General features: G+C 38.5%; 2 protein-coding genes across 3 annotated transcripts in view; one reads left to right on the top strand and one right to left on the bottom strand.

Moving 5' to 3' along the window:
- The window catches only part of LOC121519760 (KN motif and ankyrin repeat domain-containing protein 4-like), a 32,516-nt gene extending 23,758 nt beyond the window's left edge, over window positions 1–8,758 (top strand). Inside the window, exons 7-9 of the mRNA XM_041802644.1 lie at window positions 55–197; window positions 1,056–1,256; window positions 5,754–8,758. Of these exons, the coding sequence (XP_041658578.1) occupies window positions 55–197; window positions 1,056–1,256; window positions 5,754–5,846 (437 nt within the window). The 3' untranslated portion in view covers window positions 5,847–8,758. The remainder of the gene's footprint in view (window positions 1–54; window positions 198–1,055; window positions 1,257–5,753) is intronic.
- Window positions 8,759–12,478: 3,720 nt separating this feature from the next.
- Window positions 12,479–19,019, bottom strand: part of LOC121520596 (low-density lipoprotein receptor-related protein 8-like) — a 168,389-nt gene continuing 161,848 nt past the window's right edge. The window contains exon 18 of one of the 2 annotated variants that reach the window (XM_041804120.1): window positions 12,479–14,946. In XM_041804120.1, coding sequence (XP_041660054.1) covers window positions 14,606–14,946 — 341 coding nt within the window. In that variant the 3' untranslated portion in view covers window positions 12,479–14,605. The remainder of the gene's footprint in view (window positions 14,947–19,019) is intronic. The other variant, XM_041804121.1, reaches the window with a different exon arrangement.

The raw sequence follows: 19,019 nt of genomic DNA, 5'->3' as shown, positions 1-19,019 counted from the left end.
AAATATCTTTGAATGTCAGTAAAGTAAAAAGAATCCTGAATCTTTGCTCTACAGGTGTGAGCGACTTAAATATTCAGAACAATGCAGGTTACACTCCAGTGATGTTGGCCTCACTGACAGCTCCTGATGGACCTGGTGGGATGGAGGTGGTTCGTAAACTCATGGAGCACGGCAATATTCACACTCGCTCCAGCAAGGTAAGGTAATGGGCTTTTTCCAGTCAGTATGTGTACATGCAGCAAGAAAAAGGCTGAGCTACTGGACTTTTAAAATGCATGTGAACACACCTAGATAATGTGATTGGACATTGAATTACTTTATTGGACTCAGGTGTCCTGTGCATGCTTCACAATTCCCATGTTTCACAGTCATATAGCAGATGCTTTTTTGTCCAAAGTGACATATGAGAGATAGACAGGTGTTCACAGTTGAATCCCCATACCAAAGTCTGCAGTGTAAACAACTGAGCTATGCAGCCTCCCTGTCTTCAAATGACTTAAACCAGAAATGCTGGCATGGCAGAAGTCACATACTTTTTAAAAAAAAAATTGATTTTACTGTTTGTTTTTATCTTGTGTAAAAATTGAGTCTACATTTGTATGAAATGTGCTATACAAATAAAGTTGAATTGAATTGACTACCTGTCTGCATGTGGGTCTCACTGTAAGCTAGAGGAATAGTGTGTATTTCATTTGTGCCAAAAGCAAAGTGTAGAGTAAGGAGTTATAAAGTTTGTCACTTGCTAACTTGCAAGCAAGGTCAGCAGAAAGAAGGTCCACTAGGTCTTTAGCCTAAGTAGCTAAAAGGAGGTACAGTATGTTTACCATAGTAGAGGTGAAAATGCTCCAAACAATTTACCCCTGCATGTATACTGGGTAAGTATCTTAATCAAGCAATAGTTCAACTCACGATGTATGTAAACATACTAAGTGTTTCAGAGTGACCTCAGAGTTTAGTCTGTTTCATAACCAGTGAAAAAACTCCCAAAGTGTCATTTAAATAATAAAGAAAATGTAAGAAAATGTAGTAAGTACTGACACTGTGTGACTCCACAGACGGGCCAGACAGCTCTGCACTTGGCGGTGAGACATGGCCGAGTTGTGATGGTTCGCCTGCTGCTGAGCTATGGAGCAGACGCTAACATCCAGGACCATCAGGGAACCACGGCCCTGATGTTTGCAGCTGAGAGAGGACACACGCACATTGCAAGGTTGCTGCTGGAGAGGAGTCAGTGTGACCTGACCCTAACGGACAAGGTGAGACTTCAGAAAACTAAGTCCTGTTGACAAGGCAATTCGCATGATATCCCCTAACCCTTTTAATCAGATTCAGAAGTTTTGCCTTCATAGTAACTGCCAATGTCATGTAATAAGCAAATTATACTATTTAATGTGAAAATAACCTTGTAATATTGTCTAAACATTGCAACTTTTCCATAAATTTGACCAATCATTTGAGGCGCTCATCTAGCCCCTATAGCCCTGTATGTCATCAGACTTTCTGCCATGTTATTGATTCAGAATCCACAAATATGCTACACAAGGAGCCCAGACCTACCAAAAACAGTTTGAACATATGGTGTATGTTTTTTATGAAAATGATGCAAGCACATTTTTAGACTTACCCATAAAAAGTATTGACCCCCTGGGATGTTTTACCCCTTCACTGATTTTATAAGTCAATCATGGTCAATATAAAATAGCTTTTATTACAAGCAAATGCAAAAAAAAAAAAAAAAAAAGAAAAAAAACCCTCTTTCATGTCAAAGTGAAAGCAGGTTTCTCCAAAAAAAATATGAGCAGTAAAATAAATGTTTGCATAGATATGCATAGATATTCACCCCCTTTAAAGTGACTGACCTGATTCAACAGAGGTCCGACCAACTGGTGCTAGTCGTCTAACAATTAGTGAAATGGGGATCACCTGAGTGCAGTGAATGTGTTTCAAGTGATTGTAGTATAAAGACACCTGTGTGTGGAAGGTCCAGTCATTAGTTAATCAATATTCCTGGCTACCATGACACCATGAAGACAAAAAAAAACACTCCAAGCAACTCAGAGAAAAGGTTACTGAAAAGAAGAAAACTCAGTAAATCTGGACTAGATTTTACCAAAGACATGTGGGAGACTCCATGGTCAAGTTGAAGAAAGTTTTTTGGTCTGACAAGACCAAAATGGTGCTTTATGTCCATCAGAGAAGAATCCTTACCACAAACACAACATTTCCATTGTGAAGCACAGTGGTGGCAGCATCATGCTGTGGGGATGCTTCTTGGCTGCTGGCCCCGGTAGGCTTGTAAAGGTAGAGGGTAAAATGATTGCGGCAAAACACAGGAAGATGCTGGAAAATCTCATTCAGTCTGGGAGAAGATTTATTTTCCAGCACAACAATGACCTGAAGCATACAGCAAAAGCTGCAGATTAGCTGAAATGGTTAAAAGACAACCAGGTGAATGTTCTGGAGTGGCCAAATCAAAGCCCAGACCTCTATCCAATAAATTTGTGGCTGGACTTGAAAAGGGCTGTTCACATGCAACCCGACAGAGCGTGAGCATTTTTGCAAAGAAGAATGGAGTTAATTTGCAGTATCCAGATGTACAGTCCTGATTGAGACTTATCCACACAGACTCAGTGCTATGATTGCAGCCAAAGGTGCATCTTTTAAATACTGACTATAAGGGAGTGAGTATTTATACAGTCACTTACTTTACATTACATATTTTGTTTTATTGATATTTCGTTGTAGAAATCTGTTTTCACTTTGACATTGATTAAGAAAATCAATTAAAGGGTAAAATATCCAGATACTTTTCATATGCACTGTGTAATCTTAGAGAGATGCCTCAAAATCGGAAATCAAAAGAAATTTCTTTAGCCCTTGAAATCCTGTGAGATTGGATAGTGTGAGCTACAGGTTTCAATTTGTCTTGCTATGGTCATTTTCTTCAGGAATATTTACAAAGAAGATCAGTAAGACCGTTAAATAAAATTACATCCCTGTGTTGTGATTCAAACTCTATTTCCCCAGTGAAATCCTGTTATACTTATTAACATAACCTTATTTCTACCTTTCTTTGCACATAACTGAGCACAAAAAGGAGCTTAAATGTATGTGAGCTTGAATGTTTTGACTGACGCTGTGTGGACGTGGGTGGACTGACAGTCTGGATGTAGCTAAATGCAGCTTTCCCTGGATTAATCTCTGCTAAAGTAAAACAAATCTCCATGGGCTGAGATGAGCTAATCCGCCAACAGTACCTCATCTGCCAGTCTGGAGCAATGGGCGGCGGAGAAAAGAGCAGTGAGAAGGATGCAAATGTTTCCTCTGGTTTTAACTCATCCTGCCTTTAAAGTTTAAAAATGAGAAAAAGACCGTCAGTCACAGGAGTCCTATCTTAACTCAAACCCTTCACACTAAAACCCAGACTATTAGCTGAGTTGAATTAAAGCCCCCCATGTGTCTTCATAAATGAAAATGCAACCTTGCACAGTTTGGTTATTTAATCTGTCCTCTGAGAGTCTTGGTTTAGCACCTCAAGGCAGCCTTAATACATGAAAACATGATGAGGCCTTCAGCCATGAGAGAATCTCTTTAAGGCCGTAGAACTGAGCACACTGCCAACATCTGCATGATTAAACCGTGTTAACATGTAAATTATTATATTTGAGCTCATGATTTCTGTAAAAAAATTGTAGTTTATGGTGTCTAACTTCATGTCAAAACCTTCCATATCCATGCTAGACACCAACATGAGTCCAACAATCATAAAAGGGAGATTTTTAAAGTAGAACCAGCTTTTTATCTCCAAGAAATTTGATTTTGCTTTGCCAAAATTAACACTTCAGAGAAAAAAGGATAAAACTAAGGGTTTACTGCAATGCTAGCATCAGTTTTAAGCTGGTATTTAGCATAATATTCTTTTTCTTTTACAATAACAAGCTGGTGTTTATCGACAAAAATATTTAACAAAGATTTAAAAAAACCGATTCAGTTAAGGTTCAGTTGTATATTCAGGTAGAAAAACCTTAAGGCTGCTGCTAAGCTAGCTACTCTGTGAGACACAGCGTTGTGCTAAAAGGCTAAAACGGCTATAAAGCATTGGCATTTAATGTGTCTCATCTTTAAATGTGGTTAACGTGAAATGTTTACAAGGTAAAATGGTATATTTAGATGAACAAAAAACTAAATTAACACAGTTAGGATGAATATGCTGCTTATGCTAATCAAGACTCTACAGATAGGCTAGCTGTGAGGCATAGCATTGAGCTAAAGAGCTAATACACTGATAGGACAATGTTGGCTTTTAATGCTTCATCATTAAATTAGCTTTAATGTGAAATGTTTACAAGGTCAAATGGTATATTTAGATTAAAAAAACAAAGCTAGGCTAAATATTCTTAAAGGCAGAAGACTGAGCTAAATGCTAACATGCTAATAAAAAAAATGCATGTGCGTAATGTTTCTTCATTGAACTCACATTCATGTAAAATGTTTACAAGGTTAAATGGTTCCTAAACTTTTTCTGTCAGCCCCTCCCCCCCTTCATTAGAAGACATACTTTCAAGCCCCCACGCACATATTAACATTTATCTATAAACACTGAGCACAGAGCCATAGTGCTTGCTAACAAATGCCAACATTTCTTCTTTTTTTTAAAATCTCAAACATTGACTATCAAAGTACAGAATAGCAATTGCAGCATGAAACTTCCAAGTCAAGACTGCCATTTTTATGCATTTAATGTATAGCTTTAATCTGTTATTCACCTGATTTAGGCACATCATTGAAACCCTAGCTTAAAGTGCTAAAATGTGGCAAAAAGATGGATCAGTCTCTTTTCATAATCCCACATCCTACACACTTTTATGTCTTAAGTTTTGTAATTGTGATGTCTAGATTCATCGCTAGCCCTTTTTACTTGGCAAGAACTTTCAAAATTTCCCATGCTTTTCATAACTGTGCTAAATGTTGTGCATTGACTCTAGTTAGCCTTGTCATGCACCGCCCTGCCATAACTTGTTACAATGTTAAGACCAGCTCAGACTACACGATTCCTTTGTTCGTTCACGACGGCACCATGTCAGACTATGCTGTCAGGTCAGGGTGTCAAACTAGACGACGATGTAAGAAAAATACTGACATGCGAGACTTGCTGAATCGTGGTTGAGCATCATTAATTATGTCACACTACTAGATGTTTTGTCATTCCTAACGCTCTAAACCAGGCCCTAGTTTTGAAGATGAGCAGCAACATTACAGTCAGGCTCAAACCTGGCTGAATTTGTGCAGTCTGAGCCAGCCTTTATCTCGCAGACGCCTTTATCCAAAGTGACGTACATCTGTGACATAGACAGGTGTTCATAGCATTAAGGACCTTAACCAAGGATCCACACTGGATACTATTATGCACAGACTTGGACTCAAATCTCTTGTATCAAAGTCAGCGATGTAAACCAATTACCTCTCCAGCGATTGGATATTCTTCTTGAATGTTGAAGTTCTAGTTTGTTAAGCACTTTTCATTCTTAGTGGAGCACAGTGTGAGAGAAGAGGAAAATAATAAAGACGCTAATAGATAGAAGTGAATACAGATGGAGAGGTGAGAGTGGAGCTAATGGAGTCTACACTGCTCATTACTGCCAATCAAGAGACAGAGGGGGATATTGTGTGGCTGCTGAGAGAGTGATTAACAGTTAAGATTTGTTTCTTAAGCCTAACTTCCTGTATTCTTTTCCTTCTTTCTTTTTCCCTAGCGTGGTCAAACTGCACTTTCTATCGCCATGCAAGGTTCCCACACGGATACAGCCACGCTCCTGCAGGCCCACGCTAAAGCTCGAGCTTTGTAGCTCTGAAATACTGGAAAATAATCTGCTGACAAATGATCTTCTCGTATGCTTTTTTTCTGTCTGAAGCACTTCAAACCAAGTTTTATGTCAACAGTCAATGGTTAGGGTTGAGTTGTTGCTGTCATGTAATTGTTTTTACTTACTGGACTATTGCAGGAATATAAGCTTGAGTTGGGAATGGGTATACAATCATAACAAGACCTAAAATCACTGATGAGTGAGGTAAAGCTGTCTGTCATTATTGCTGATGAAGGACAGAGCTGCAGTAAATGTGCCTTCTATTCAGATATTTATGACTATGTCTAACCTTTGCACAACAACGTAGCATCTCTGCTTGGCAAACTATGCAATATTATAAGTATTTATTATGAGAAGATTATTATAAAGCTCAGTTATTAAGATATTGGTGCTTTAAAACTAACAGAAATATCTGATTTACTATGGTAGCCAAGCCTTTTAATTAAAAATGGCTGTCAATGAGAAATAAGCATAAAAGAAAGACATTTTCTATGCCAAAAACCATCTGGTAATTCTTATCAGTAAATCACAGAGCCTCGTAAGGGACATGGGCTGAAAGAAATTAAGTAAGTTTTTTAAGGGTGTACCAGAGACTAAGTAGCACTAATGAGAAACTGTTTGTCTTTTTAAGAGAAAGGGGAACTTTATGAGAAACACTGAGAAATGGTAAAAGAGTTTTAAGTCGATCCTATCAGACTACATTGCACAAACTCTCTCTGATGTACACACGATTCTTTCTTGTATTTATAAGAAACTATCTTGTTCACTGTTCACACTGCTGATCCTTTGTCAGCCCCTGTCCTCACCAGGAAGTGACCCCCTGATTAAGCCCCACAATCCTTTGTTGCTATAGCTTAGACAAAATCTCTCATGGCCAGGCTCCTTCCCATTTGAAACAGTTAAAAATGCTCTGTGATATGAAAAAACTTATGTCAATATTTAATTAATTGCTTAGCTTTTCTCATGAGCATTGCCTCAGTGAAAGAATAAATACAAAAGTATGAGAGTGGTCTGGCTGCAAGCCACAGCTCCCAGACTAGCAGACCACTACTGTGAGACGCCATCTCTGTCAGGATAACTGAGGTACATTTCATATGTGTTTCTTCTTTTCATTGCAGATCTTGTTTTTCCAAATTTATTCCTGAATAAAGTCTGTCAGTTACATTCACGAAATAACCACATTGCAAACATAACAAACTCAATAAAAACTAAGAAAAAGTCCTAAAATCCTAAATCTAATCCAGGATTAAATTATGTACACCTGCATAGGAGAAGTCACATGACAGTGGTTCATTTAAGTGTCTTGAGATAACTTTGGTAATGAACTTGCACTATACAGACAAAAATTGATTGATTCAATTCAATTGATCTTCGTTAGCTTTAGCTTTTCTAAAGCTAACATTTGTCGTTCACACTACAATATAAGCCAATGAAGCAACGTGAGCTTTAGTTTTTGTAACATGAGCTTTGGCCAACACTAGCATGATTAATGCTAGGTCACACTACAGCTTTAGCCATCGTAGCTATGTAGCTTCATTAGCTACGTAGCTCCTTAAGCTTTAGCTTCCTTATTCAGATAGCTTTGCTAATTTTGATAGAGTTTTTCATAGAGGACAAGCTTTTCCCCTACAAGAAGACTGTTTACTCAGTTTTGGAAAATATTTTGTAATCAGGTTTTTAACTTTTAACTTTTTGGTGGCCTGACTCTTGCCTCAACCCCTACCAAAAGTTTAATCTGGTTTTATTTAAAAATTTTAGCATTTGTTTCTCTCCTGACAGAGGCAGCTTCTGAAAGCGAGACTGTCTTGAAAAAAATGGTAGGATAAGTCAAAAAAGAGAAATATAAATCTTGTTCTGAAAGGATATAAATGGCAATTTTGTAAGATAAAATCATGCTTTGAATTCTGGACATGGTTACAGCAATATTTATAACTTAAAAACTAAAGATCAAAGATTAAAGATTTATTTATTGTCATTCCAAAACATGGTGCACATGAGGAGGAACGAAACACAGTTACTGAAGTCCGATTGTTATATGTAGAGGCTCCTCATGTGCTTCATGTTTTGGAATGACAATAAATAAATCTGTAATCTTTCATTTTTAAGTTTTCAGTTCTTTAGTCTGAACTGGGCTTAATGAAAGTTGCCTGGCAAAGGGGGCTCTCTTATTGGTAGGTCAGCAGCAGGCCTGCCCACAGAAACAATAGGGTCCCTGAACAATCCATGAAAAGGCCCTTCTATATGAGATTTATACATGTTAATATGCCTAAGCTTTTAAAAATGCTCTCTCCATTATTAATAAATTCATATCTGGCTATTTATGACTCTGCATTCACACACGCATCACCTGCTTGTGCTTTTACAATGTTCCTTTCCATATAGCTGGAAGGTTGTGTGTAGCAAGCTCACAATGACCTTCTTGATTTTAACAGAAAATACATACAACAGAAAATCTTACATTCAAAAGAGAGGAATTGAACTATGGTCTCTAATACATTTACCTTAAGAAAGAATTAATAAAGCACAGACATTTGTCGCCAATTTCAGGAAGCGTTTTAGCTCAAAAATGTATACTTTTGTGTGCTACTTCTACGTTGGATTAATACAGTTATGACTGGCCCCAGAAAGCTTTCTCCTTTAACTCCCCCCTTATAGGCGGCCCTGGTCAGCAGACCAATCAGAGGATCAATACTTTCTCATGAGTATGAGAAACGTACTCATAACAACAGGATAGTTTCTGGTATGTCAAAGGTCTCATTTCTTTCTGCCAATGTCCCTCAAGAGACTCCGTAATAAAATGCAATTTGCTGATTTATAAAATGTCTTTTTTTCATAAACAGACAAAGATATATGCGGTTTCTACAAGGCAAATAAGTGTTTAAAGATGTACTGCACAGATGTTTTAGGTAAAGCCTAAAAATGACTGTACCATTATGAAATGTTGCTGTTAATATTAAATTTTCATGAAAAGTTGATCAAATTTGCATTTTATGGTGTGAAGTATATTTCAATCAGTTCTTTTAAATTCCTTCCTCACACATACTCTCCCACTGGTCTCCTCTTTCCCATGTTTATTTATTCACTTATTTATTTAAAATAATAATGAATTAGAGCTTTCACGCTGTATTATACACTCATTCATCGGTTTGTAGCTGTAGTACTTATCCTGACCAGCAGGTGGCACAACTCTTCCATTTCAGCCTCATTACAGACAGACAAACACAATAACACACTTACAGAAAGCAACAATGTATATAAATCTGGGATTCTAAAATGAGAAAATCCAGGGGATTAGATTTAATCCCTTTCAAGTATGACACACAATTATAGACATGATACCCACCAAATTGTGCTAATTCCACCATGAGAGGGGACACAATGAGATTCACCTGCAATCCTACAGTATGGCAGCTGGAAAGGCCCAGTCAGACCAGCAGGAGAGCAGATGTATGAGAGGTCTTTGTTCTTCTAACCCTCCTCTGGGAAACAGTGAGAGGCTGAGCTTTAGTCTCTCTGTGAGGACGTGAGATTACACTGGTGAGATAAAACAAAAAGGATTGAGTGTGGAGATGAGGGGGAGGCTGGATTTCTGTCTGAATGAGCAAAGCCACCTCATTTCCCCTGAGGATTTTTCTTCCCAGCCCGACTGACTGACTGTCCTGCTGCTTTAATGACCCTGAGCAAATATATATCCTCAGAAAGAGACAGCGATAGATGGATGGAGATGGAATCAGCGCTTTTCTATCAATCAAATGCCCTGATAAGACATAAACAAACAGAAACTACAAATAAATGATGGGGTGAGAAAAATCATTGCTGCTACAAAATGGTTTTACTTTACAAAGATGAAAGTCAGAGTTAAACATTTTTTCTGGATGTATTTCGGTGTACAAATGCTGTGGGCTGTGCACCCATACAGACATACAGGTGTTAATCCACCTCCCCCTTACATACAGGCCTTCACACCACACTGAATAAAGATGTTCATCTCACATATTTTTCTGCCCAGGATTCATAAAAATATACTCTTTACATAATATACTAATGGGGTTTGGTAAAACAAGCAAGAGTCTGGAGGCTAAAGTCCTGCCTCAGTTTAATAATGATAATGGACTGGGTTTATCTACGATTGTGTTTCTGTCTGCTGATGAATCGCTTTGTAAGTGGATGAATGTGAAAAGCAGCTCAGGCTGAAGGGACTTTAAAAACATACTGTTAAGAGCAGCTTCTTGTCTGCTAAACCCTGATTTCATAAGCAATAACAATATGCCCAGGAGGATTGTTTCTAAAGCTGGGCCTCTTCTGGCTGAGCTTACAGTACCAAACACATGATTTTGTTATATTTGGCATTATCCCACAAGAGAGAGTGATATACTGGATATCAGCACTGTATCATCCTCTGACTTGTACTTTTCAATAACCTTTTTCTCTGACTTGCGTTGTTCTTTTGTCGTCATTGTGTAATGGTAGCCAGAAATACCGATTAACCAGTGACTGGACCTTACAGACACAGGTGTGCAAAGTTTGCAGGAGCAGAGTCAGACAACAATTGTATATTGAGCTCTTTGTGAATGGTAAGGCTGTATTAATTTCGCTATTTGACATGATTTTTCTGTCTCAAAGCAGCAGAAATACAGACCAGAGTGGAAATATTCCAGAAACATACTATCACTCTGTAGAGATTTTCTGCAACAGGTATTTTGAAACTGGATAGACTACTATCTGGTGTTTTTGTTTCAATCAATTAAAGTAAACATACCCAGCCAAGCAGGACAGCACTCATTCAATGCTGCTTTCGATCCGAGTTCATTGACCCAGCCACACATGTAATAGTAACTCTCTAGTGCACCTTCCTTTTACTAGGCGGACTGGTTGACCTGGGAGCAATGTCACTTTTCTATAAAGTGTGGCAACTGTACACAGTGTATTTGGTGATTTTGAGCTTTAGCCTACTTACTTTCCTTCATTCACTACAATTCACAACTAGTTTCCTTCCCTTTAGGCTTCAGCAGATCATTGAGACCACATAACTGTAAACAAGCTATTACTGTGTTTTGTCTGTATCCATGGTGACCAGATGAACAACCTTGTTTCATGTAAATGTATCTGTATAATTTAATTCAGCATGCAGTAAGTAAAACGAGTTTGTGATTTAGAGGAACCAGATTATTCAGGACAAACTCTGTCTGCTGAAATGTTGCTGTTTTCAGAACACCTGGCTTAAGCAGAGTGATACACCATGTGAGATGTCTTAGTGATGTTGTTCTCTCTTTCAGCACTCATGCAATGTCTCTAGTCCAGTGGTTCTCAAATGGTGTGGCATTTGTGTGCCATGGGAATTTGTACAACCATACATTATTACTACAGTTATACAACAACTGAAGTTATTGTTAACGTGTTTTAAGGCCGGCTCAGACTACACGATTTTTCTGGTCGTTCACGACGGCACCATGCCAGACTATGTGACAAAATCTTGTAGCGTCTTGGCCGACAGCCTGGCCACAAGAGTGATCCCAATCGCTCACCGTGTGCTGACGTCACCACCTTCTCTGTGACTTAGTGCAAGTTCTAGGGTTGTCGGGGGGGCGGGCCAAAGAGTGTCAATCACTCTGCAACAGAAGCGCTCTGTGTGATTGTCATATTGTCTTTTGCTCGTAAAAAAGTAAAGAAAACTGTAGATTGGATTATGGATAACAGTTATGGATGTATAAAAAGGAGGACAATATGGGCTGACTCTCCTTCAGATAGAACTTAAGGTATGCATGTGATAACGTAAATAAAATAAAATGTACACATTAGTTTTAGGGAATAAAAGGGGATAAAAGTGGTAAATCTTGTAAGTGATGATGCAAAGATAATGAGCAAATGTTCTCCTATTAAAGACGTCAGGTTTCACGTTGTTAACTAGATGACGATGTAGAAAAATTCTGACGTGCTGGTGCTGTTGAATCGTGGTCGTGGGGTGTCTTGGACGTGTTGTTAATTATGTCACAATACAAGACCATTTGTCGTTCCTAACACTCTAAGTCAGACCGGATTTTGACAATGAGCTGTCCGTTGCAGTCGGTCTTAAATCTGGCTGAATTCGTGTAGTCTGAGCTGGCCTTTAAATAGGCTATTTTGTATTGATATGGATTGTGGTGTGCTTTGAGATTTGGCTTGGTATTAGGTGTGCCTTGGACAAAGCGCTGCTCTAGTCCAAAGACTTGATCAGAACTAAAGTTACCAAGGTAAATCAGTTTTGATTTTTCATTTTTCATTGTTAAAGTAAATGACATCTAAGGGCTAGGCTGTCGATTTGCTGATTCACACTACTGTCCAGTAGGTGGTGGTAACCAGGTTAAAGAGACAATTTTCAGCAAAGTTTGGTGAGTTTTTGAGCAGGTTGACGCCCCTAAATAAACCACTCCTCTGACAGAAAAATGATGTATACAGATGCAATACAGTCCTTGCCGACCCCAGGTCGGTGCTTGGGCCCTAAAAATTATTCTATAGTAGGATGAGTTTCACTTGACTTAAATGACACAAACATCCTATTTCAGGAGCTGGTGGGAGATATTTAACAGTGATATTTAATGTTTTGTAGAAAGGAAATAAGAGAGCACACAGTAAGGAAATTTTCATTCAGATTTTATATATCAATATATAGAGATATTCAAAAGTAATCCATTACAGAAAATCAAAAAGTGGAACCAGTTTGGTCTTCATACAGTTCATCTTTGCATGTACAGTGGTTGACTGATCCCTGTCTTTTTCATGAAAAACATTTCAGGAAAATGAAAAAAGTTAACTAAAAAGGCACAAATAAACAAAAATCAATCGTCTCACTAACACGAAGGTTGGGATTTTTTGCAAAAAAGTGATTGATTTCAGGAGGGGGGCACTGTGTTTACATGGGCTACAAAGAAAAAAAAGGTTTGCACGTGAAAAATGATGCACAGCAAGAAACAACACAAACCACTTTGGTGGAAAAATCGGATTCTTCTTACAATCAGGGAACGCAGTGCTCTCCTTTTATACAAATAAATTAATATACCTGTCGACACTTTATCTAAAATCTTATGTACAGCTTCTCTTTTACATTATTGTATAATACATTATCAAAAACCTTATGAAAACATATTTACAAATCAATGAATCAAAAAGCACCCTCAAAGCTTCTCCAGTGTCACACACATACATACAACAAACACACGCTCATACACACCTGTGTGTCCATACACCTGTTTTTCTTCCATGCAGTTCACAATACAGAAGGCATTCAAAGAGGGCTGTGCAACAGAGAGCATACAAAACAGTTCAGATATGGCTGTGGGATGAACAGTAGCACTCACATGCATAATAATGAACACACTAGCACGCACACAGACTGACTTTTAAGGTCTATAAACGGAGTAGTGGTGTTAATGACGGGGCTTGAAACATGGCCACTGATTGGGCAATTTGGTCTCATAACATCACAGTCAGATTTTTGGTGGTTACATCATGCGGCGGGTCTTTTTCACCAGCTGGGACCTCCCACACGGAGCCCTCTAAACTGTCTGCTCAGATATCCGCCTTCTCAGAGGACGAGACAGGCGGCGGCATCCAGCTAGCTTTTGTAAGCATGTGTGCGTTCATGTACATGTCTTGCCTGAAACAATGAATGGCGGCATTGTCAGCTGGTGGGCAATTATGCATGCTGTTTGTGTTTTTTTTTCGGAGGACAAATGCACATTGTTTCTGTCCTCTGGAAAACAGCGGGACTTTGCTATCACTGCACCCCTGTGTGTATTTATGTGCACATTTCTCACAGTCAAAAGTAGGTGATCAAATAAAATTCTCTTCGACCAACGCAGCCCGACTAAAAGCTGCAGCCTATTGCTTTTCTCAAACCATTTAACACCTAAACAAGTCACAGTAAAGACAACACAACTCCTGATCCTCTCCGCTCTTACTCAACAAAGGTCTAAAACCTTCTGGTCACCTCCATTTACTTCTTTCTGCTGCACAAACCTGATGCACTCTCCTAAATCTCCAGAGGTTTGGAGGTCAAATGAAAACACAACCTTTCATTTCAGCTGCGTTAAAGCTGCACTCAGAGAACTCATCCTTAAAGGCTTCTTCCTGAACCAGAGAAAGAGCACGTAATGTAGAAGTTTAAAACTGAAAATAATAAAAAAAAACCTACAAGAAAAGTGCTAACCACAAGAAAACAGCTCCAGTAATGACATCTATGACACTTGTTCTAATATGAATCTGTACAGATTGTCCCTTCAACGCAGGTGCTGTCCCAGTTTTAGAGCTCCTCCCTCCCAAACTGTCCCCTCAGAGCTCCACCATGGCCCACCAGGGATAGAACAAATTAAAACACTGAGGATGAAACAGAAGCTCACACTAGCCCCGTCATGAAATATAAGACAGCTCACACCTCATCCAGTGGTCAATGCTAAAGATTCTCCATTTTCCTGTTCAGTTCAATGCTTGGAACATATTATATCTCACAAGGAAGTCAGAAACTTAACATTTACCAAGAAAAATCCAGCTGCAGCACAGAAAAATGTATGAAAATATTGATAAGGAAACCATTTTCTTGTATTTATATGAAGTTTGGCATAGGACGTTGGCTGTGAATGGCTGCATGTAAAACTCGATGATATGTTCTCCGTCCCTTCAAACAAACTCAGTCCAAGTGATCGCTGACCTCTCTGTGTGTGCGTGTGCCTGAGCGGCCGTTTTCACCTGGAGTCCGCTCCTAGTGGTCACTTTGCTGTGGAGAGCATTGGCTGCTCCGTGTACCAGTGAGTCCCAGGATCGGGCATGCTTCCCCCTAAAGGGAGGGCGATAAACTGCGGGCAGGTGCCACCTCCCGCTCCTACGACTCCCATATTGACACCCTGTGGGTACGGGTGGTGGTGCGCGTGGTGCCCCATGGCGTCAGTCCGTCCAATGTGGATCTCGTCCTCCTCGCCCTCGCCGGTGGTCTTGCGGTAGACGGGGTTGTCGAAGTTCATGCTCTTGGTGGAGTTGCGCCGCCAGTTCCGCCACACCAGGTAGACTCCGGCGCACACCAGGCCGAACACCACTGTGGCAACGATAGGAACTGCATGCGTTTAACACACAGCGGCAGGGACATGGGAAGGGGGCAGCGTTAACAAGGCAGAACAATCCATGGCATGGATGTATGAAGGGTTAAAGTAACAAATTAAATGATAAAAGTGGAGGTGATAAATTGAATTGAATATTGAAGTGATAAAAATGCATTTGAATTTAAAAAAGGAAGTGACACATAATGATTTTATCTGATTAATTTAAGGTAATTCTTGCAATTTGATGAATATAGTGGCTAATTCTAAAGGTGCAAGCATTTCATTTATCATTTAAGGAAAGAGAACTCAAGGGTGGAAGTCACAAGAAGTGATAAATGTTAGGTGATGAAAATGTATGTGAAGTGAAATTAAAGTGATAATCCAGTATTCATATATTGCAGTTCTTGCAAGTTTGGCATTTTATCATTTACAACGTGCAATTTTTGTGAGATATGGTTTGAAACTTTCCACTTCCACTTAAATCTGCACTTATGTGTCTCAAACTTTACAGCAGCAATAGAGAGTTTTTAAAGTCTTTAGGGTACTATTTCATGATTAAATTACCTTAGGGGAATTTTTGAGCCAAGGAATTGATCTTGCTGATGGTTGAAGTCACTGTAAAGTGATAATAAATCTGTATTTGATTTGTTGTATGACAGACCAGTGTGTCATGAACCACCAGGCCAAATTTATGATAGAAAACACCTCTAAGTTTATAAATTAAGCTTCAATATCATGCAAAATGAGGCAGTAACTCTGCCCCAGGATAGAGTGGGCGTGTCATTGAATGAAACAAAGACACACCCATTCATGATATAATCCTATTAGATAAAAAAAAAAAAATAATAATAATAATAATAAAAAAAAATGCTAACCTGACTGGAGGAATCATCTGTCTGCTCTGCTGGACCTGTGAGCTCTCTGTATCAGCTACCAGAGAATCAATCACGTTTATGTCATGACAGGCAGTTAAGAGCTAGAAAGTCTCAGTTTCATTTTCTCATCCTGTATTTAACGCTTCAGCTATTCCTAATATATTTTTTCTGAGTTATGTAAAGTTAAGTTTATGAGACGTCTTTGTTGTTAAGCTGCTGCAGAAAACACTCCACTTCCTGAAGTTTCTCTTCAAACTAAACATCTTCAATGGAGGCTTTTATTGTGACAGACTTTGCAGGAATAGGCCATGTCGATCATCAGATACTTTACTGAGCTTTAGCACCGTGACGCTAACAGATGTGAGGGGTTAAACTGTTTCTGATAGAGAGACAGTCACAGTCTGCTTCTTTTAGTCATCCAGGACTAAAAACAAGTGAAATATGGATTACAACACACCTATAGCAGGTAAGATGTTTTTTCCTGCTGCATCTGGTTCAAGTGAAAAATAAACCAGCACTCCAGCATTTAGCCTGCCCCCTGACCTTACAGTGACCTTAAGAGCACAGCTGCCTGGCTCTGTGCCAGAGAAGAGACAAAGTCTGTCTCTCTCTGTTATGATGCTTAATGATCTGTAGGCCACCATGGCTGATAGATTTAACAAATTTACTTCACAATGAACAAAAAAAAACTGCATATAACCAACTGTTAACTTTCCTATTACGACAGTGACATCCTCTAACAACAGACTGTACTAAGCTGAACTGCCCTGTGATTTTATATCATTAAAGAGTCAGAGGGGTGGGGAAATTCACTAATTATAGTGATGATTCTTTTATTATTTTGGATTTATTGCAACCTTAAATTTAATAAATGGAGAGGTTAGACTGGAGCAAAGTTTTATTTCAAAAGACTCTCTTGTGATGAGCAGTCTCATAACAAGAGTGAGGGGGTATTAAAAGCACAGTTGTCCTGCTTGACCTACGTTAAGTTTTGACAGCTTATATTTTCACTGTAAATCTAACATGACATGACAAAATAAAATCAGTGTATCAAAGGAGACATGCAGCAGGGGACTTTTCCCTCGCTGTTTATCTGGAGTCCGCAGCATCAGACAAAACTTGTGGTACCTCAGCCATAATTAGTTGTGTTTTTCATCCATGAACAATCTCATAGGGCGGTTGTATGCAGTTAAAGATGTAGACGTAGCAAACTAAGGGGAGAGACCCATCCTGCAGTGGTGTCTGCCTGAAATATGTCCACACAGCCGAGAGAGGAGAGGATATTCTCTTTCCCTCAGCTGCAGAACTTTAAGCCACTGCCGCTAGTTAGCTAGCTTGTAGCTAGCTTATTGAGGACGCTGCCTGCAGGGGGAAATTCAAACTCAAAGCGTAGCTTGAAGCGTAATTAAATTGATGTTTTGACTTTGCATCAATCTGATTGGATTGCTAATCAGCCAATCAATATATCGATATACATGGGTGAATGATTACACCTCTGTTTCTCTGCTTCTTCAGAACAAATCTCCAATTTTATGTCAAAATTCATAAAACTGTAAACATAAACAAACACCAACATCCATTTCTTGCCTTCTAAAAGTAGTTTAGAGATAAAAAAAAGTAGCCATAAGTCTTTAGAAACTGCTGTGAAGTTTGAGGAATTGAGGTGCAGAGTGGAAAGTTTCACTTTATTTCACTTCACAAATATCTTCATTATTTAATAGTTTATTTTACATGCATTTTTGACGCTGAATGATTCAAATCACATATAGTTTCATCACCTTAATTTTTATCACCACTTTTTGTGATTTTAATCCTTGAGGCCCTTTCCTTAAATGATAAAATATTTGTGCTGTTAACGATGAACAATAACTGAAAGCAATCAAAAACATCAAAATTTGCCACCATTTTCATCAAATCAAGCTCCAATTAATCACATGAAATCATATTTTATCATTTCATTATTCATTTCACATGAGTTTTTATCACCTCCACTTTTATTATTTAATTTCTGTTATTTTCACCCTTCATAGGAATGAGAGGCACAGAGAGGAGCAGAAGAGGCATGCAGGGGCACAGAGGGGTCAAGTGGCAATGACACAGAGGTCGTGTGTGGGTGGCTCAGCTAACTGTTGAGTCACAGTCAGGTCACACACCAACGGACAGAGTTTTCACACAGACTCTAAATAAGCTCTGCAAAACATCATTAGTGGCCTCACTGTGGAGCAAATTAATTTAAACTTCCCCAAGGGAGCAAAAACCTCAAGCATCAAATGACATCATGCTTAGAAAAACGTCCTTGAATACTCAATGAGATTCAATAATGCATTATTGAATTAGAGCAATAAAGCAGCAATAAAGCTCCCATGGTTTATTGAAGTCTTTATTTTATTCCTGCTCTGTCTGGTCACCTTATTAAGTGTGTAGAAGAACAGTCCATTTAACCTAAAAGCCTGTCTCATTTTGATTCATTCTGATTCAACACTGCCTTAGTTTAGACCTTTATAGCTTTTATTATTTAGAGGAGTATTCTTAAGGTCTATTTTACCTATCAAATACTGCACTTTAACATTTACGCTTGCATTTTAAGCTCTTATTATATTCAAAGCTTAATTTTTGCTTCTCTTAATGGTTTTTGTTTTATCTACATTATTTTTAATGGTTTGTTGTTCTGATTTTTGTCCTGTTTTCAAGGGTTTCTCTGTCCCATTGGAATATACGTTTTGTGACACAGTAAATGATGTCAAAACATTCTCTCTTGAGACACAAAATAAATAGAAATTTTAAAAAGCAAACAATATAAATGGTTAATTTATTAAATTGTATTTCCTTTTCTTTCATGTGGCTCTTTAATCCAGAGTCATGGTACAAACAAATGTGATGAAACACCCTGATTTCTTATGCAATGATCAAAACTCTGATCAACTAAAATTTAAAGAAAGACTCTGTTTTTTGTTTTTTAACTGTCTTTACTGTAAGAGTTTATGTTACAGCAACTCCAGCAGACTGGATTTTCTTAGCTGTGGTACAATAATGACACTTTCTTAACAAGTTAAAACAAACAGTACCAAAATAAAGACTACAATAAGAGGCTAGCAGCTACTGAATGATACGTAAAACTTTGGACTGACTCCAGCAGCTCTGAACTCAAATTCAATGACAGTCTTTATCACCAAACTTTGTGGTTCTGTTTTTCTCTTCCTCCTGGGACATGA

The sequence above is a fragment of the Cheilinus undulatus genome, linkage group 13, assembly GCF_018320785.1.
Source record: "Cheilinus undulatus linkage group 13, ASM1832078v1, whole genome shotgun sequence".
Classification (NCBI taxonomy): Eukaryota; Metazoa; Chordata; class Actinopteri; order Labriformes; family Labridae; genus Cheilinus; species Cheilinus undulatus.
This window is presented reverse-complemented; position numbering and strand designations above follow the sequence as displayed.